Raw genomic sequence first — 22130 nt, forward strand, 5'->3', positions numbered from 1 at the left:
CCCACAAACAGAGCTTTCTTTTGGTGGTATTTGATCACCTGTGCGATTTTTTGATCATGCGCTATAAACAAAAAAAAGAGCGTAAATTTTGCAAAAATAGCAATATTTTTCACATGAAATTCCCCCCCAAAAAAATGTAAAAATCAAAATTTTTTAACATTTTCAGCCAATTTGTTTTATGCTACCTATGTTTGGTAAAAAAAAAATCGCAAAAAGCGTATTTTGATTGGTTTGCACAAAAGTTATCGCGTTTACTAACAAAGGGAAAGATTTTTGTTGTTTTTTTTTTTAACGCGTATTGGCAGTGATCTGCGATTTTTTTTGCAGTACTGCGACATTGCGGCAGACAGATCAGACCCTTGACTGACATTTTTGACACTTTTGGGGTTACCAGTGACATGCTATACATATGCACTGTTACTGTAAAAATACACTGGTAGTAAAGGGGTTAACTTTATTTGAGAGGGAGGGGCTGTGTGTGTCCCTAGGGGCGTGCTTTCTACTGTGATTGGCTGTGGCTTCAGATGTATGAACAGTGATCAACGGTTCTACATAGTAGAATCGTATGATCATCCTTCATACACCGGGGAGAATGACAGGCAGCTTGTTTACACAAGCCGCCTGACTTTCTCCCTCTCCCACGACGATCGCAGAGTGATCGGCGGACATCGGGCCCAACGGTCACACGCGCGGGGGGGTGCGTGACCGCGCGGGAGCAGGAGCGCGCCTTCGGCGGCGCGCGCTCGCTCCCTAGACCCTCAAAGGCTAGCGACGTAGACCTACGTCGCTTTACCTGTGAGGGGCTGACTGCCGACGTAGATCGGCGTTAGGCAGTCGGCAAGTGGTTAAAGTGTTACTAAACCCAGGATCCTGCATTCACTATATCTAGTCTCCCACAGTACACAGAACATGGAAATGCTAATATTTTAGTAAATATAAACTGCTATATACCTTTTCTCATCAGCAGTATATGGCAGTCTTGTGACTCCTATTGGTGTCTGGCCGATCCCTGGTTAAAGCTTGTAGGAGGAGTTTTCATTCTCCTCTTACTGTCCTATGAGGCTGCTTGACCCCTGACCCTCTGTCTGGACAGTACTGATTGGCCCTGTGCAATACACACCAAACTGAGCATGTGCATAGTGCCTCCAAAGCTCTGTTCTATCAGTAGATGGATTACGGACTGTGGAAGAAGGGGAGGATCAAAAAAGACAGGATCAAACAGCCTTTTTACACAATGCAGATGATTACCCCTTAGGTCCCTCAGTGACTATAACAAGCATGCTTTACTGCATATACAGACTGATTTCACTGTTGTGGGTTTAGTAATCCTTTAAGGATCATTTGCTGGAGTGCATCATCCTGAAGTCTGATTCTGGAGAAGGATTTTTTGTTTCCCTCACTGTGGATGGCAGACAGCTCTTTGGACATTACGAGTAAAGACTTTGTTGTGGACTCCTGAGTGTGCAAGTGCTAGAATGGAACTAAGTGCCAGAGGATGCTATATAGACTGAGACTGCTCTTATAGAGATCTAAATATGCTGGCCATCCCCTGTTACCTCCAGGAAAGGCTGCTTAGAGAAGATTAGTAAGAAGCCGTCCCTCTGATATTGCTACTTTTCTTTTGGAGTATCCTGAAACCTTTTACCTCTCTCCTGTTTCAAGTTATTCAGCAAAACATATTTAAAAGGACATCCCATAGACTGAGCCTTTACGGTCAGTGCGCATGTGTCTGTGCTTGTGATTGGCTGTACTAACAAGGGAGACCAGAATATATTCTCAGCAGCCCCCCCCGAGGATGGGCACCACAAATTATACACCTATACTTTAACTTACCTAAAATAAGAAAAGGAGCATTTGCCACAGTAATGACAAAGGGCACTCCGCATAGTAACAACAGTCCAAAACTAGAGAGAATGGCTAATCCAGAGGAAATGACTCCGAAAGCAGCAACCCAGAATTTATTCCTCACACAGTCAAGTCTGCAAAGAATCAGAACATTGCAAGTAGAGTTTCTTTAAAAAAACAGTCTAATAGTTTGGATGAGTATCAAGTCTATACAGGTTATTGGCAGATGCATATTGAAGTTACAGTTTTAAAGCCAAAACTTATATTTTAGTTTTAGATAGTGTAAACAATTGTTAAAAAACACTTTTTTTTATCATATGTTCCATTGAAGAGATTTCCACACACTGTCTGCCCAATAGACACCACACGAAGTGGAAAGAAATATTCTAAGACGTGAGGGAAATCCTCTCTTATTTGGCACTGGAACCAGTGGTGTTTTTTAGGTTTCGTGCTGCCCTAGGCCTGACTAAACTTGGGCACCCCCTAATTTAATACGGCCCATCCCTTTTTAGTAAAGGCCACACTCCTTCTTGTTTATGACCCGCCCTGTCACCTGTAAACCACAGACCACAACCACAGTCTATCAGTGCCCATCAGTTCAACCTCATCACCAGTGCCCATCAGTGCAGCCTTTTCAGTGTCCATCAGTGCAGCCTCAATACTGCCTCATCAGTGCCGCATATCAGTGCGGCCTCATCAGCGGCCACCAGTGCAGCCTATCAGTGTCCATTAGTGCAGCCTATCATTGCATCATGTCAGTGCCCATCAGTGCTGCCTTATCACTGCAGCCCCATCAGTGCAACTTATCAGTGCTGCCTCTTCAGTGGTCATCAGTGCAGTTTATCAGTACCCACCATTGCCGCCTCATCAGTGGCAATCAGAGCAGCATATTAGTGCCCATCATATCAGCCTATTAGTGCCCATTAATGCAGCATATCAGTGGCCATCAGTGCAGCTTATCAGTGCCACCTCATCAGTGGCCATCAGTGCAGCCTTATCAGTGCCACCTCATCAGTGGCCATCAGTGCAGCCTTATTATTGCCCATTAGTACAGTCTCATGTCACTCGATTAGTAAGATTACTCCTTTCTTTTAGGATAGTTGGACTTGTGTTTGCTGCCACTGATTGTAATCATAGGATTATTTCACTTATTTGTATAATGACTAGGAAGTCCAGAGTCATTATTCAAATAAGTGAAATAATCAGTGGCAGCAAACACAAGTCCAAATATCTTATAAGATAGGAGTAATCTTACTAATCTAGTGACATATTGGGATAGCACATATGAGGTAAGCAGGTCCAAAATATTATTGCCATACATATACAGCATCATATACAATTAAAAGTCTTAATTGTATATGATGCAATTCAATATTCTCGCTCAAGGACAAGAATGTTTAAAGAAATAAAATTATATTAATTGACATGATGCCTGCCATACCTGGGGGGCGGAGGAGGGTATTAGGCTGCAGTGCCACACTTATTAGCATTGGCGGGCGTGGGGCCAGTTGTATTAAGTGTGGTCAGCAGCCTGCGGTCTGTCCGAATGTCCTCACCGGCCGGTATTATCATACTCACAGGTAGCGGTGTGACCACTTTATGGGGCTGCCAGACTGATTTGCTTCCTGGACCCTGCCCTCCGGCCCAATTCGCCCCATAAGACTGGCACTATACTAAAAGTGTAGCTCAAGCTGGCAGGGGCCCTTTTTGTGTGGGAGATGGGGGAGGCTGTTTTTATTTTTTATTTGTGCGGGGTGCAGCTTTTTTGCTGCCCCCCTGCAAAGTGCTGCCCTAGGCCTGGGCCTTGTTGGCCTAGGCCAAGCTACAGCACTGACTGGAACAAGTGTTCCCATTGGATAATTTCCCCTCTATTCCTGTTCTGGTGATAAACCAAAATGATGGATTTTTGCATCACTTTCCGTTCTGGAAAGTGGCCACCAGTATAAATAGAGAGGGTAAAAATTTTAGTGGGTCCACAGAAATACAAATTTGACATGGTCGATAATGCTTTCCTACACTATCCACAACTAAACCACAGCAACATTACATGTAAAACAAGTTTAGTCTGAGTGCTGCCAGGATGGCTAATTCACTACACTATTGAATGGTCCAATGTACTGCAGATTCAATGCAGTTTTAATAGAATGTATACAAATGTCAACATTTCTGATTTTCAATTGGGCAATAAAATATGAATTTAAAAGGTGAAAAAGGTTTAAGCGAGTATATTTTACGATATACTCTGTGACACTGGGATCTCAACTGTTTTAACATGTCAAACGTAACTTCATGCGATTGATAAACCAACAGATCCCTGTAGATACATGCTACCTTATGCAAAATTCGTAATCAGTGATGACTATGATTAAAGAGATAGAGAAAAAGACCTATAAGCCCACTAGCGGTGGTAATTATAAAGTGAACCTATGTGCTCAGGAGTATAATGTAGATAAGAAATAGAAATGCTGCTACTTGTACAAAGACATATAAAATATGAAATTTTATAAATTTGCTACAATGATAAACATATTACAAAACTTCAGTAGTGCAAAAAACTAATAAGGAAAATAAAATCCCCATACACCTCTGGTAGAGATGCATGCAATCAATAAATAATACACCGCGCAGCTCATCTGCTGTTACTTAAAATATATATCAATAAAAGTTCACAAAGGTTCATAAACGTCCAAAACACTGTCCAATTGAGGAGCACTAGTGTCTTTACAGGACCACCAACACACTCCGCCACCACCGTGCAGAAATATATCAGGCAAAGGGGGGACTCACCAGATATCGTTGCCTACTCACTCACATGAATAAGGCAAATAGGCATAGATATGGCAAATAGGTATATGGTTAAACTCAATACTCCTCTTTCAACCGCCAACTTTCCTCTGATGGAATACCTCCTCATCCGCTCACATGTAGGGGTATAAACAGAAGGCTCCACTAGAGTGATAATGTTTTGAATCAAGTTTATTTAATAAAAATAACATACTGTATTTTCTGGCGTATAAGACTACTTTTGAACCTCAAAAAAATCCCCCAAAAATGGGGGGGTCGTCTTATACGCCGAGTATAATATCTCCAAGGTAACCCAAGTCTAAGAATTACTGGTAGATGAAAATTAGGGGGGTCGTTTTATACGCCCAGTCGTCTTATACGCCGGAAAATACGGTACATTGCAAGAGATGTCCAAGAGATGTAGCCGCCATAGATCCTCCTACCAGCTCCACGCTGGTAAAAGCGATGGTTGGGGACACTTACAGCTCTCCGGTAACTAGGAAGTGGACGCCGTAGACACAGGGGTGTGACCCTGTGATCTTGGATTTTGACACTTTGATGTGCTATTTATAACTGCTAAAAAGTGAGTGCAATGTATGTTATTTTTATTAAATAAACTTGATTCAAAACATTATCACGCTAGTGGAGCCTTCTGTTTATACCCCTACATGTGAGCAGATGAGCAGGTATTCCATCAGAGGACAGTTGGCGGTTGAAAGAGGAGTATTGGGTTTAGCCATACAGTATACCTATTTGCCATATCTATGCCTATTTGCCTTATCCATGTGACTGGGTAGGCAACGATATCTGGTGAGTCCCCCCTTTGGCTGATATATATTTATGCACGGTGGTGGCAGAGTGTGTTGGTGATCCTGTAAAGACACTAGTGCTCCTCAATTGGACAGCGTTTTGGACGTTTATGAACTTTTATTGATATATATTTTAAGTAACAGCAGATGAGCTTATTAAGTGTATTAATTATTGATTGCATGCATCTCTATCAGAGGTGTATGGGGATTTTATTTTCCTTATTATTTTTTTGCGCTACTGAAGTTTTGTAATATGTTTATCATTGTAGCAAATTTATGAAATTTCATATTTTATATGATTAAAGAGACCCTGCTGCCGGACCATTCATTTCAACAACAATATTTCCTTAAAGTATAACAAAAGGCAAACCTTTTTTTTTAGTTGGAGTGTAGAGGGGTTAGAACACCTGTCAGATTTTATTGCTGTCTGTGCCCCCGTTAAGGAGATCCATCCTCTCTATTTGTCCTGTTTACTATTATCATTGAAAGTGAAAGTAAAAGAAAATCCCAAATTTTGGATTGTCCCCAAAAAAGTAATAGCGTGGAAATCTTCCTAAGCGGACACTAGTTCTGGAGACCTAGGGGTCCCCAAGGAATTCCCTTCATTTGCAGGGATTTCGTCTCAATTCGTTTTTGGCTATGGGATAGGAAATGAAGCGAAATCTCCGAAATGTAACACAGATGGCAAAAAAAAATCTGACAGGAGTTATAACCCCCCCTTACTCTATCCAAAATGAAAAAAAAAATGAAAATTGTATCATACTTACCGTAATTTTCCTTTCCTGGTGCCTATCCATGGCAGCATACCTGTGATAGAGCTCCGCCTCTACTCTGCCTTCAGGACTAGTGAATAGCTTAAAAGAAAGACCCCCCTACTTCCAGCATTCTCCTGTGATATAGAATACTGAGGTAGGGAATACTGAGAATACAGGGAGCGTATGCTGCCATGGATAGGCACCAGGAAAGGAAAATTACGGTAAGTATGATACAATTTTCAGTTTCCCTGTTGCCTCCATAGCACCATACCTGTGATAAATAACTAGTTGACAAAAGGGTGGGTAGAGGCTTAAAGACAAGGAAATGTTTTTTTTTTTTTTAGCTGAAGAAAGGGCTTCCTGCATGGTCCTTCTTTCAAATTCTACAGTGGTGAGTGTTCCAGGGTCAACTCAATGTTTTATTAATGTGTGCTGAGACGACCATGGGGCAGCCCTGCAGATGGTATCCAGGGAGACGTTCGCTCTGGCTGCCCATGAGGCAGAAATTGATCTTGTTGAATGAACCTTTACCTGCTCTGGAGGAACCATGCCTTTAGCCCTGTACACTTTATGTATTAGTTTGACAATCCATGATGCAAGAGTCCTGCTAGAGGCTTTACCATGGGATAATGAACAGCCTGTTAGATGTTCTAAATTTTTCTGTAGCCTCGAGATACTTCTTGTGGACTTTCGCTATGTCCAAGCTTGGGTCTATTTCTGACTCGGGAAAAAAACTAATGGCAAGGCCCGTGGTTCCCTGAGGTGACTTGCAGTAGCGACTTTAGGGGTGAAACCTTGAATAGGTTGCAGTTCCACTCTGTCTGGAAAGAAAGAAACGTGATCCTCTCTGATTCCCAGGGCTTGCAAGTCCGATATCCTCCTGCCAGATGTAATGGCTAGAAGAAAGGCCATCTATAAGGATAAGTTCAAAATCGATATTTGTTCCATAGAAGCAAAAGGATGTTCCGCCAAGGCTTCCAGGATTAAAGTTAGGTCCCATTTTGGAAAGGTGCATCTGACCAGAGGAAAAGACTTTAACACCCCTCTAAGGAACGTAATATCAAGAGGGTTGACCGCCCATCTTGAATTTGTTGCCATTGATAATGCGGCCACCTGGACCTTTAATGAACTGAGACCTAGGCCTAGGTCAAGTCCGGTCTGTAGGAACCCCAAAATATTGGAGACTGAAGGTGAGAATCGATCAAAAATTTTTATTTTTTTTTTCCCTGCCGCAAAGGTTTGGAACTTTTCCCAGATTCTTGAATAGATGGAGTTTGTTGTTGTTTTCTTGTTTGAAGGAGTGTCGAAATGACTTCCGGGGAACAGCCTAAGGCTTCAAACCTCCGCCACTCAATTTCCACACCGGTAGATCCAATCCGTGCGGGTTTGGATGAGAGACTCTGCCCTGCTATAGAAGTTGAGGGAACAGGGGAAGTGTCAGAGGTGTGTTCACAGACAGCCGCATTGCTAGTGGAAACTAAGGTCTCTTGTGCCAATAAGGGAGAATCACCTGGATGTGTACTGGTTCCTTCAGGAGCCTCAGGAAGAATTTTAGAATAAGAGGGCGAGGTGGGAAGGCATACCCTGTGTCGAAGTCCCAGGTGCATGTCAGAGCGTCCACTGCTTCCATCTGGAGGTGTGGAAAACGGGAGAGAAATCTGGGAAGCTTGGTGTTCCGTGGTGTAGCGAACAGATCTACCTGAGGATATTTCCAGTGATTGGCGATCTGGTGAAATATGTGCGGATGCAGGGCCCATTCATTGTTGTCTGGACAAGATCTGGAGAGAATGTCCGCTTGATTGTTTAGCCTGGCCGGGAGATACACTGCTCTGAGGTCTAGGAGATTCCTCTCTGCCCAGAGCATGATCTGTTCTACTCTTGACAGAAGCGACCTGCTGCGAGTCCCGCCCTGTTTTTGAATATAGGAGACTACTGCCCTGTTGTCCAGTGATAGAAGGACTCTCTTTCCTCTGATGTGGGGAGCTAGAGAGGTTAAGGCTAGGAATGCTCCTCTCAACTCCAGGATGCTCGAGACTAAGCTCTCGGCTTGAAAGGACCATCTTCCCTGGACCTCGATTTCCTCGATTTCCTCGAAATGGGCTCTCCACCCTTTTCCGCTGGCATCTGAAGTAATTGTGGTCCAGGAGAGGGAACCCAACTATCGCGGTTTGGAGAGGTTCTGAAGCTTCGGCCACCAATGAAGACTTCTGCGCATGCATGGTGTTAAGAGGATGGTCTGTGAGAGACGTTGTTTCTTCCACTGTTTTAGGAAGCCTGTCTGAAAGTACCTCAGATGCCAACGTGACATGGCACCATCTGAATGCATGCTGACATTGAGCCTATGAGGCTCAAACACAGAGAAGCTGTCAGGCGGGGTTGTGCAAAATCTTGGAAACTCTCTGAATGAGGATCTTCACCTTCTGTATGGGTAATGACACTGTACCCTGACTGGTGTTGAATAATGCTCCAAGATAGATCATCTGCTGGGTAGGCATGAGATGGCTCTTCTGATAGTTTATTAACCTCCCTGCCTGGGCCAAAGACTGTAACAAGATGTCCCTCTGTGCAAAAAGGTGACTGACTGTCCACGAGCAAGAGGATGTCGTCCAGGTAATGATATACCCGTAGGCCCTTTTCCCTGAGAAGGGCTATGGTAGAGACTAGGACCTTGGTGAAGACCCAAGGAGAAGTGCATAGTCCGAATGGAAGGCACTGAAACTGAAGATGTAGACGCCCCACTGCAAACCTCAGATATCTCTGAGAGGACGGAAGAATTGGAATGCGCAGATAGGCATTCTGAAGAGCTATTGAGAGTAACCAATCCTTTGGTTATACTGCTTGGATTATCGTCTGCAGAGATTCCATCTTGAAACTTTCTAGATCGATATGTCGATTGAGGTTTCTCAGGTCTATTACTGGTCTCCATCCCCCAGTTTTCTTTGGAACGAGGAATAGAGTAGAGTAAAAACCTGTATATTGCTCCAAAGGGGGCACTGGAACCGCTGCGCTCTGTACATGGAGAGTCGTTATAAACTGCAGAAGAGCTTCCGCTTTTTGTGATGATGTTGGGATCTCTGTCCTCTTGAAGTAATCTTGAGGAGGCTGAGGAAAGAAAGTCCTTTAGTGTCCGTGTTTTATTGTAGATAGGACACAAGGGTCCTGACATCTTTTTGCCCAAACTGGCACAAAATGTTTGAGCCTGGTTCCCACCGGGAGTGTTTGGGCCTGCCCTATGTCAAAAAAGGTTTTTTTTTTATCCTGGATGGCGGAGAAAGGTTTTCTTTTTCTTGTTCTGAGAAAGGAAGACTGGGTACCCCTCCAGGTTTTCCGGGCATCCCTATTTTGGCAAGACTGTCTGAAATTTCTTGACCTGGATTGTTGAAATCTAGAAGAGAAGTTTCTGGATCTCCCGGCCCCTCTGTCTTGTGGAAGTAAGCCTGATTTGTCACCAGTCACTCTAGAAATTGCTTTGTCCAATTTCTCCCCAAACAGTGCCTTCCCATCAAAGGGATTCCTGCACCAGTTATGTTTTGAAGCAATATCCGCTGCCCACGACTTTAGCCATAAGGCCCTTTTGGCCATGACTGAATTGCTCTGGCTGAGCAGCGAATGGTGTCAATTGCTGCTTCTCCGACGAAATCGGCCAACATCTTCAGCTCATCCAGTGCCTTTATGATGTCTTTCTTTGGCACATCTTGTCTGATAGCCGACTCTTATGTTTTCTGTTCAGGCTTTTATTGCTGTGGACACTGATGTAAGGGCGATTGCTGGCTTTCATGCTGCACCTGAAGCTAGATTGCTCCTTTTGAGATCCAGATCCATACACCTCTCTAAAGGATCTTTAAAGGATGCTGAATCCATAGAAAGAGAAAGTTTCTTTGTTAGTTGGGTCACTGCTGTTTCCCACACTGGCATCGAATCCAGGGGCTCTGAATCAGCTGGAATTAGAGGGTAAAGTTTCTCAAACTTTGTGAGTGAAAACTTATTTTCCGTCTTCTTCCACTCCTCCTCAATCACCTCCTTTTCCTGAGAAGGGGTTCTGACCCTGTGCCCTGAAGGGCAAATTGGCATGCTGGCCATAGAGGGGCCTGGCACCTATGGATCAATGTCTGTTCCCTGTGGGTCCTGAGGTATTGCCTTAGCAGGCATCATGGCAGCCAGTTCAGAAAGAGAATCTTTCATGGTCTGTTTCAAAAGCTTGGCCACTTGTAGACTTTCTTGGTCTCGGTCAGCTGCGTATTCCTTAAAGCAGCTCTGAAAGACCAGCTTGTTAGGTAGGGGTGTGGCGCCACAGGCCCAGCATTTTGTCCTCACCGAACACGTATGAGGAGAGGGAGAGCTCTCATAGCTCCTATGAGATCTAGATTGACCGGAAGATCTATGTCTAGATGAATGCGATCTGTGGCCCGAACTGCGTTCACGAGGATAAGCATAATGTCCTGGGTGACTTTCTCGATCTCTTTGAGTAAACAGGGCTAAAAAATATCGAGAGAGAAATGTGTTTTTTTTTTTTTTTTAAAAACACATTTATCAGTGCACTCTTTTGATACTCACGCAAGGGTGGTCCCATACCTAATAGACATTTGCTGATCTTGATCATGAGGTGAATGGCTCATGTTGGCTAGTGCAAGAGGATCAGCTGAAAATAGGGAGGAGGAAGAAAGCTTCAAAATCAGGATACTCTAATGCTCTTTTTTTTATAAACTAAAAATGGGAAGGCTTGTTTCATTAATACATACATATATATATATATATATATATATATATATATACATACACGCACACATACACATTACACACACATAGTGACGGTATGCGAGGTGAGGTAGTCAATAATCGGTATATCTCACCTCGCATACGTTCGGTAGTAAGAGACCAAACCAGAATCCGGCCCGGATTTTTCCAGTCTCTGTGACAGGCTAGGTTCCGGTCCAGAGATTGTGGGTCACCTGAGTCCATGCTCAGCTGGACTTTAAATGAACAGGAAGAGAGCACAGGAATATTCTGGTCTGAGACTCAGAAGGGAATCTGAGAGAGGAGCTCTTTTTGGAAAAAAAAAAAAAAGTTTGCTTTTCCAAATGTTTTTGTGGGTGATGGGGACCAGCTCCACACTGTATAGTGAGAAAAACTGCTGTGTAGTTTAGCACCGGAAGGCAAAAGGCAAGGATCTATTTTACTGTTTTGTTGTTTTTTCATATTTGCAAACCTCTGCTAAATAAAGCTGGCAACCCACCAGACTTTAAATAAATTACCTGCATGCTGGCCTTACTTTTCTGGAAAAGGGGATCACTGTGAGCTAATCTCCCACAACACACACATATATACACACACACATATATATATATATATATATATATATATATATATATATACATACACACACATACTTCTCATTCAAAGAGTTTTCTTTATTCTCATGACTATGAAAATTGTAGATTCACACTGAAGGCATCAAAACTATGAATTAACACATGTGGAATTATATACATAACAAAAAAGTGTGAAACAACTGAAAATATGTCATATTCTAGGTTCTTCAAAGTAGCCACCTTTTGCTTTGATTACTGCTTTGCACACTCTTGGCATTCTCTTGATGAGCTTCAAGAGTTAGTCAACTGAAATGGTCTTCCAACAGTCTTGAAGGAGTTCCCAGAGATGCTTAGCACTTGTTGGCCCCTTTGCCTTCACTCTGTGGTCCAGCTCACCCCAAACCATCTCGATTGGGTTCAGGTCCTGTGACTGTGGAGGCCAGGTCATCTGGCGCAGCACCCCATCACTCTCCTTCTTGGTCAAATAGCCCTTACACAGCCTGGAGGTGTGTTTGGGGTCATTGTCCTGTTGAAAAATAAATGATGGTCCAACTAAATGCAAACCCGGATGGAATAGCATGCCGCTGCAAGATACTGTGGTAGCCATGCTGGTTCAGTATGCCTTCAATTTTGAATAAATCCCCAACAGTGTCACCAGCAAAGCACCATCACACCTCCTCCTCCATGCTTCATGGTGGGAACCAGGCATGTAGAGTCCATCCGGTCACCTTTTCTGCGTCGCACAAAGACACGGTGGTTGGAACCAAAGATCTCAAATTTGGACTCATCAGACCAAAGCACAGATTTCCACTGGTCTAATGTCCATTCCTTGTGTTCTTTAGCCCAAACAAGTCTCTTCTGCCACTCGTTTTCCTGTACTTAGCTGCTTTTTTTCTTGCTATAATACAAATTCTAACCAGGGCCGTCTTTATTCTTGATTGGACCCTGGGCAAAAATTTTCTTGGGCCCTCTTGAATCCACTTATCAGCTATTAGGGGGCTCAAGGGGCAGCTGCTTTGGGCCCCACAACAATGACTAGACCCTGGGCAGCTTCCCCTTTTGCCCTGTGTCAAAGACAGCCCTGATTCTAACAGTCTATTCAGTAGGACTATCAGCTGTGTATCCACCTGACTTCTGCACAACACAACTGATGGTCCCAACCCCATTTATAAGGCAAGAAATCACACTTATTAAACCTGACAGGGCACAACTGTGAAGTGAAAACCATTTCAGGTGACTACCTCTTGAAGTGTGACTCTACAATTTTGATAGTCATGAAAATAAAGAAAACTCTTTGAATGAGAAGGTGGGTCCAAACTTTTGGTCTGTACTGTATATCTATATATATATATATATATTTTTAAATAAATGATTCTCTGAATGAATAAAGGAAGGAAAAACTACACCCCAAGGAATGCCTGGCTGGCTGGTAAAGAGAAAGGGGAAAATTAAGCAGATGGAGGGGAAGGAGGGATACAATAAAATGGAACAAACTCACCTGGAGAGGAGGGAAAATAAATGTAGATACCTGAAGAAAGATAGCAGGGGGGAGTCAAAGAATGCTGATCCTGCTGCTACCGCCATCAATGCCAATCACAAAAAAAACTCTTTATGCAAAACAGTTATGGCAGACTGCGTTCCTCATTAGGAAACTCTGCATACTCCAAAAGATCTGCAGAAGGGGTTCCCAGACTTTTTAGCGCTTTGAGCGGCCTGAGTACAGGGACTGCGCTTGGGAGAGGCTTAACCCAGCGTAAGCTGCCAGATGGTCAGCAGGTAAGAACATACTGCTACTCTTCACCCGTCAAGAGGTATGAGGAAAAAAAAGGATAATGCTGGGAGTAGGGGGCATCTTTCTTTTAAGCTATTTACTAGTCCTGAAGGTGGAGTAGAGGTGGAGCTCTATCACAGGTATGCTGCCATGGAGGCACCAGGAAAAAAGTTTTGCCTATAGTTCTACTTTAAGGTTATATGTGCATTTAACATATTTGATGCATGTTTTATACCTGTATAAGCCTTCCTTGTGTACACATTCAAGCTCTGAGCCAGCTGCTGGGCACATATTGTCATATATTTTCAGTGTCAGTCAATCTTGTTAGTAGACCTAAAATGACACTAAGGGGTTGATTTACCAAAGGCAAATAGACTGTGCACAAAGTGCAGTTGCTCCAGAGCTTAGTAATTAAGGTAAAGCTTAAATTCGCAAAGAATATCCAGTCACATGCAAGGAATATTTAAAAAAAAAAAATAGAATTTTTTCTAACGTGTGATTGGATGATGGAAGTCATAGCTTCTGCTCATTTACTAAGCTCTGGAGCAACTGCTCTTGCAGAGTGTACAGTCTATTTGTCTAGTAAATCAACCTAATAGTATCATCCTTCTCTCATTCCCCAGCTGTTACATACAAAGGTTATGTAGGGAAGTGAAAGGAAAGCTTGTCCAGCTCAATTCATAATTTGACACTCCCAGAAGAGGAGAGGCTATGACATTTGCTTTCACAGTATCTGTAATTTTTTTACATTGGTGACAGATTCTCTTTAAAACCAGATTTAAAAAAACATGTAATCCAGAGGATTATTAACTATGTACTACATGTTTTGCTTAAAAAAAAAAAAAAAAAAAGGAATTCTGGAGGACATTGGCTTAGCATCTGGATCTGAACTCAGGACCTCTGTTGCATATGGCAGCAGGGCCGCTGATAGGGGGGGACCACCGGTCCTTCTGTAGGGGGCCCTGGCCCTGTCACTTATCAGGGGGGCCCGGCCGGCAGCTTCAGACTTCATGTAGAATGTGACTGTGTACAGTCAGTTAGTGTACATAATATACTGTTCCCTGCCAGAGTCCTGGGTATTCATATTCCCTGCTGGGCTGAGGGGGGGCCTCATCTGTTCCCCTCTAGAGCAGAGAGATCGCTGCAGCCTCTGGGGACTATTTTTTTCATTTCGGGCGTCCCCACGGACTTGCACACACTTTCTTGTAATGTGGAAGTCCCGGCTCTGTAAGTCCCCGCTGCTGGCCTGCACACTGCCTGACTTCTTTAGCCAGTAAGTGCTGAGGGAATCAGGCAGAAGAGTGCTGGCAGGCTAGGGGCAGCTAGCTGGAGCCTGGAACTGGAAACGATCCGTGCAGGGCAGGCACACAGATGAGTCCTTGTGTGATCTCCACTCAGCAGCTTGTCCAGCAGTGCAGACACAGAGGGATCTGGCATAAGTCACACAGGAAAGGTACAGTCTCATGACATGACACACCACACACCTTTCCCCATACCCTGGTATATTGCCTATTTTAATATATATATTATATAGCAGGGAGCAGCCAAATATGGTCATCATTATCATCATGATGACAGTCACACTCACACAGTACAGGTGCTTTGAGCCACAGAGCCTGTACTGTGTGATTATCATGATGATAATGAAGATCATCATTGAAGAAAGAACAGTGAAATGCATAGATTTTTTTTTTTTTTTAAAGGGTATGTTTATTAAACTTTTGTAGACATTGCAGCAACAACAAACACTCAGGCTCGGTTCACACTTGTGCGATGCGGGAAGGCTGCAAATATGCAGCCTGTTCCCGCATCGCATCCGCACAAGAGGCAGTTCACACTGCCATATGCGATACGCAGGGGGTGTCAATTAAATGTTAACGACACCCCCAGTTTGATCGCATATCGCAGTGCGATCTGACAGTACGCACAGAATCGGATCGCACAAGTGTGAACCACTGTGTGACCCAATCCTGATGCGGCTGAAAAAAAGGGTCCTGTGCGAGTTTGGTGTGGATACAGTGCGAATTCAGCCATACAAAGTGTATGGCTGAACTCGCATCCGCACAGGAGATCGCATGTAATGAAGGAGCAGTGCGCTCCAAATTACATGCGATCTCCGCAGCCGCAATAATGTGAACCGGGACTTAGTAAGTGGTAAAACAAAGCTTGCAAAACAGGGCAGTGCACCGAGGCGCAGCTCAGACAAATACAAACAAAAGAAAGAAAGAAGAGAGATCCATTTATCCATGACAACAATGCTTAATGAAAGACCAAAATGGTCCAGCCGGCCATATATGTTTCGAATCCCAGCAGGTTCAGCAGGAACCAGCCGAGATTCAAACCATCTATGGACAGGCAGATTGTACCCAAGTTGATCCACTTGATAGACTTGCATACAACCAGCCTGTCAGATTTCACATGCAATTATTGCTAGCAGCTAGCAAGTAATCATTGTGTTCTCCTAAAGGGGACCAGGTGGCAGAATCATTGTTTTCTCCTGACTATGGTTGCAGGAAATAAAATCGCATTATCTATGGCCTGCGTTAGGCCCCTATCACATTGGATGGACTCCGCTTTGTTCAGCGGAGGATCTCTCTACTGATCAGAGCAGAGTGGGCAGATGACAGGTCCATGTCCACTCAGTTTATGCAGAGCAGACATGGACAGAGCCCACTCTACTCTATGGGCAGTGGGGTGTAAATGGACTCCATTGTCTATTTACACCCGACCACCTAGATGGAGCAGGACAGACCCCCTTAGGGTTTTTTTATCGGACCAGATCAGAGGTAGGCAAGTTTAAACAGACACAAGTAGGTTTACATCCGCTGCTCCATAGAGGTAAATTGAGGGTCTGATTGGGTCCACCCAGGGCTGCCAATAAAGGGGGTACCATTGGGCCTCCTGTAGAGTTACTTATCAGGGGGGCCTGATCGTCAGCTTCCGACTTTGTTTCGAAGATAACTATCCCTGGAAGACAAAGCTGCATTTTTTAAGGCAGGTGGGCGGGGTCATGGGTGGGGTAAGGGGCGGGCTTTTGGGGGCCCCATCAGATAGACTGTACGGGGCCCCGTGATTTCTAACAGCTGCCCTGTATGGCAGCAACTCCTTTACTGAGCCATCTGATCCCTTGGACAGCCTTACTTTCTATCTTGTTTCTGGTGAACCTTGAACTCTTTGCTCCTTCCAAGAACTACCTATTAAAGCCATGCCTTTGCACTTCCTGTTTGCCAGATTACTGTGTTCTTCTCCATTCAGTTGGAAAAATTTGCTACAACTGGAGAAGACAGAAACTGGAGCAGTTGTGCATAGTAACCAATTAAGCTTCTAACTTGAGCTTGTTTAGATAAGCTTTGGAAATGAAAGCTAGGAGCTGATGGATTGCCACGCACAGCTGCTCTAGTCTTAGTAACTTCCCTTCAATATCTCACTTATTGTGCTCCTGCCACCGTCTGTATCTACACTACCACTTGTTGCCGACCTTTGGCTTGTTCCCCAACAAGGTTTCTGCTTGATCCCATCCTGCAACCATTGATTATTGACCATGGGTTTGTTTACTGACTATTCTTCTGCTTAATCTCTACCTACTACATCTGCTACATCACCCTAGCTTATTCACCTTCTGGTGGGGCAATCCCAAGGACCATGACCTGGAATAAGCATGTGGTGAAACCTATCAGGAGCACTGGTGAAGACCAGTTAGTGCTTGGACCCCATGCATCAAGTTAGCCAACGTCATTCATTGGGGATATCTGCTTGTGTATTTATCCTGCTGGCTTCTGTGTGAGCCTTCCCACTGATATAGCTACTGGCTTCACAGCCTGAACCTTGTCCATAACATTTGATTTGTGAACACTAGCTTATGAATTTTATGGGCTTGCACTGGGAAAGGTGTTGCCATGCATTAATTAGTAGCAGGTTTAGTGGCATTGACTTTCTTTTTCTTACCTCACACATGTTATAATAGAAAAGAATATTGTAATAAAGTATGTAATGGAAAATAATGGGATCACAGATTTGGAAGTGCCTTCAAATTCCTTTTGTCGAGATACTGATGTGAAATATGATACCTAAAAAACAACAGTAGATGTGTTATTTTTTGTGGCTACAGAAATATTTTGCAATGTTTAGTGCTATACAATTGATTTCTGCTACCTTACCTTTACATATGATATCATTAGCTGTCTTTTCATTTTCCTTAAAGTGAACTTTTGCCTTTCCCAGACTGTATTGTAACAGTCATGATAAAAAAAAAACGTGCTGCGTCTCTTAAACGTCCAGGCTGGGTCTGGTAACATCTGGTGAACAACTCTAGGAATCTCAGGGCTGGCACCACAAGCAAACAGCTGGATAAGTTCCAGAGCTGGTACCACGGGTGGGAAGCTAGTGATTAGGTATTCTGGCATCAATTGGTGCAGTGGTCTTCACAGTGGCTGGGTCTTCTGTAGAAGCTGTTTGCTAAAGGGGCTCCTGTCTGGCTGCCCGCACACTGGCACTAACAGTTGAGGACTGTACAACTGGCACACGTACAGCCACAACCAGGTAAAGTGTCTCTTAGCAGCATATGGTGGGAAACAGGGTAACAGGGATATTTCCTGGACAAGTTCAGGAGCCCATGAGATTGTGGGAACCCATGGGATTGTTGCATCTGAGCATAATGAATCAAGGGGTACTTCACTACACAAGAAATCTAATACAATCATTGGGCTAAGCATGCCTCTTTTAACCACTTGCCGACCGCCCACCACAGTTGTACGGCGGCAGTCTGGCTCTCCCAGGAAAAGCGTCGTACATGTACGGCGCTCACTCCCGGGGCCAATCAGTCATCAGGTCCAGGCCAATGATTTTTGGCCTGGACCTGTTGATCAGTCCTGACCAATCAGGAACTGACCTGTGCCTGTGTAATGTAAACAGAAATGACCCGCTCTCTCCTCCCAAAATCCTTTTTGAATTCATCGAGAGAAGAGAGAGGATCAAAACTGTGAGTACTGCACACAGCACACTTGCACACACCTAGCTAGGCACACTTAACCTCCCTAGTAGACCCCTACAACCCCTGTCACAACTCACACTGTATACAGTATATAGCTGTTTCCTATATTCATGTATTAGTGTGACTTGTGACCTGGTTTAGTGCTTGCGGCCACTCCTTTTAGGGTTAGGATACCCGCCACCCCCCAATAAAGATTTAACCCCCTTATCCCCCCCTGATCACTCCCAGTTAACCCCTTCCCCCCCTGTCACATTGCACACTATATACAGGTAATATAGTGTTTTTCTGTAAATCTGTGATAGTGTGGTTGTGACTTGAGTTAGCGCTAGCGAGTTAGTTTCTATCCCAAGTAGGTTTAGGGTCCCCGTCACCCCCCCAATAAAGATTTAACCCCCTGATCCCCCCTGATCACCCCCAGTTAAACCCCTTCATTGCCCTGTCACAGTGTCACTTTTATAGTATACAGTTTTTTTTTCTGATCACTATTATTAGTGTCACAGGTGACATTAGTTAGTGTTAGCGTCAGTCAAGGACAGTGCAGATCCCCGGCGCATAGTTAGAAATATTAGTTAACCCCTTGATTACCACATACACACACATACATTTCCATTACTAGTATAGTGTTTGAACAGATTAAGATCTGATCTGATCAGAACTATACTAGTTTCCTCAATAGTTTAGGGTTCCCAAAACGCGGTGTTTGCATGATCAGCACTGATTCCTGCCAGCACCTGCGTTTAGCCCCTCCGCCCAGCCCACCCCTCGTAAACCACTTCAATCAGCGGTTTACAGCCTTGTTTACCCCCCAACAAGTTGCCTGAGTTGATGAGTCCCTGATTAAGTTTACTGGCCGACTTGCTATGAAACAGTATCTCCCCAGCAAGCGTGCCAGATACGGGGTCAAGCTGTATAAGCAGTGTGACAGGGCCACAGGCTATACAGTTAGTTTCCAGGTTTACGAGGAAAAAGAAAGCACCGTGGAGCCCCCCAACTGCCCAGACTACATAGGGAGCAGTGGCAAGATAGTTTGGGACTTCCTGTCACCCTTATTCGGAAAGGGGTACCATTTGTAGGTGGACAATTTTTATACAAGCATGCCACTATTTAGTCACCTGCTTGAATTTCAAATTGGTGCTTGTGGCACCATGCAACCTAATTGCCAAGGCTTCCCCCAATGGCTTGTAGATTTCTGTCTTAGTCGGGGGGAGAGAGCCGGCTTGAAAATGGACAAATTGCTTGCAGTGAAGTGGAGGGATACACGTAATGTTTTCGTTCTGTCCTCCCTTCACGCAGACACGACAGTCCAAATTAGTATGGCAACTGGCGTTTTGGAGAAACCCCCTGTGTGCACGAATATAACCTTAATATGGGAGGGGTGGACCTCATTGACTAGCTTTTGGCGCCGTACTTAGTTGCCCGTAAAGCCAGACGCTGGTACAAAAAAGTGTCTGTTTATTTATTTTAATTGGCTATGCTGAACGCCTTTGTGCTATACAAAGCATCAGGACGAACTGGATCCTTCCTAGAATTCCAGGAAGAGATCATCGGAGGCTACCTGTATCCAGGAGGCGCTCCTGCCCAACTTCCCCTACCAGATGCAGTGTGCCGGCTGCATGAGAGGAACTTTCCACAAGTCCTCCCCAGGACCCCTACCAGAAGAAACCCCCAAAGAAGATGTCGTGTCTGTAGCAGGCGCGGATTTAGGCATGACACCCATTTTTATTGTCCTATATGTCCTGACCAACCTGGTCTCGGAGACTGTTTCCGTTGCTACCACACACTAGTGGAGTACTAGCGTAGGGTACAGCACGACACAATGTAGGGCACACTAACACAGGGTCTTGAAAGATGTTCGATGGCTATCAACATTTTGAGAGACCCTAACCTGGAAAGTTGAAGTTGAAGAAAAATGTGTAAAAAAAAATAAAAAATACAAAAAAAATTACAAAAAATAAAAAAAAAAACAAAAAAAAATATAAAAAGTTACAAACAAAATAACATAAAAAAGTCAAAAATAGTTGTCATTTGAGTTATTTTTCTGTTCTACTTTTCCTACTGTACTTTTACTGTACTTTGTTATTGTTTTTTATTCTATTGTTAACTAGTTTGCCTTGCAGGTACACTCATCGGCTACCACACTGATTTTATATATTCTGACACAAACAGCGTTTGCGCTCAGCATATATGGAAATCTATGATGGCAGCGCTGTGGTAAGTGATTTCACCACTGCAGTTAAAAAACCATTAAGTATACATGGAATTTTGTCATGTATACCCATCATTAAGAAGTGGGTTTGGATGTTTGGGCGGTTAATGGTGGGTATACTACACAATTTTCTTGCGGAGATTTCTGTTAGGTTCTCTTTTTTTCGTTCAGCCCAAAGGCTGCATGAAAAAAAAAAAACCTACACTATATGCCAAACAAGGACCAGCAATGTACTGGTACGTTGCTGGACTTTGAGTGGTTATACCAGGATGATGCCTGCAGATTTAGGCATCATCTTGGTATCGTTTTTTACAGCCAACGGTCGGCTTACATGTAAAAGCAAACCTAGTGGATAATTGGCTTTTACAAGCAGTGGGAGGGGACCCCCCCTCCGCCTTCCACGGTTTTTCTCGGGCTCTCCTGTCCCACTGGTTAACACGAGAGTGCAGCCGGTGGTTTAGTTATCTAACCATAGAGCTGATTGGAGACAAGAATGGCTCCAATCATCTCTATGGCCTAAGATACTGGAATCTATGAGCATTTCATGACTTCTGTTTCGCCAGAAATAAACAGCGCCATTGGGAAATTGGGAAAGCATCTTATCACATCAATCTTGGTGTGGTCAGATGCAATAAGGTAAGAGGAGAGATCTAGAGTCAAAGAGACCCCAATTTTTTTTTTAAAAGAGTACCTGTCATACAGATTGCTATCATAGGGGATATTTAAATTCACTGTGATAACAATAAAAATGATAAAAAAAAAAAATGAAAGGAAAGGTGGCAAAATAACATAAAAAGCAAAATAAAAAAAAAAATCAAGCCCCCCTGCCCCCCGTGTTTGCGCGCAAAGACGCACGCAAGCGTTGGTCTAGTGTCATATGTAAACCGCAATTGCAGCATGCATGTGAGGTATCGCCGCGAATGCCAGGTCGAGGGCAGTAATTCTTGCAGTAGACCTCCTCTGTAAGTCTAAAGTGGTAACCTGTAAAGACTTTTAAAGGCTTTTAAAAATGTACGTAGTTTGTTGCCGCTGCACAGGCGTGCGCAATTTTTAAAGCATGTCATGTTTGGTATCTATGTACTCGGCAAAAGATCATCTTTTAAATTTTACCAAACAACTTGGAATTATATAGTGTATTTGTGCATTAAATTGAAAAAAAAAAAATGTATTTTTTCGCAGAAATTGCGAAAATCTGTGCGCAAATACCGTGTGACAAAAAAATTTGCAACATCCGCCATTTTATTCTGTAGGGCCTCTGATTTAAAAAAAATATATAATGTTTGGAAGTTCAAAGTAATTATCTAGTAAAAAAAATATTTTTTCATGTAAACAAAAAGTCATAGAAAAGGCTTGGTTTTCAAGTGGTTAGAAGAATGGGTGATGTGTGGCTAAGATTGAGCATAAAATTCCAGGACCCCATTTTGCAAAGTAGACACTCCAAGCTATTTGCTGAGAGGCATGGTAAGTATTTTGCAGCTCTTATTTATTTTGGAAAATAAAGAAAAAAAAGGAAAATGCATTTTTTTCCTCTTTTTTTCAATTTCCAAAACTTTGTGACAAAAAGTGAGATCTGCAAAACACTCAACATGCCTCACTGCAAATAGCTTAGGGTGTCTACTTTCCGAAATGGGGTCATTTGGGGGGGGGGTGGGGGTTTGCGC

At 43.6% G+C, this 22130-nt stretch overlaps 1 protein-coding gene across 1 annotated transcript in view; it reads right to left on the reverse strand.

Moving 5' to 3' along the window:
• LOC309555577 (uncharacterized protein) overlaps positions 1-22130 on the reverse strand; it is a gene marked incomplete at both ends in the record, with an annotated part of 64637 nt that overhangs the window by 18430 nt on the left and 24077 nt on the right. Inside the window, 2 exons of the mRNA XM_082257636.1 lie at positions 1834-1979; positions 17219-17340. Of these exons, the coding sequence (XP_082113762.1) occupies positions 1834-1979; positions 17219-17340 (268 nt within the window). The remainder of the gene's footprint in view (positions 1-1833; positions 1980-17218; positions 17341-22130) is intronic.

Source organism: Pelophylax lessonae (genome assembly GCF_965119305.1).
Source record: "Pelophylax lessonae genome assembly, chromosome: 5".
In the NCBI taxonomy this organism is placed as follows: domain Eukaryota; kingdom Metazoa; phylum Chordata; class Amphibia; order Anura; family Ranidae; genus Pelophylax; species Pelophylax lessonae.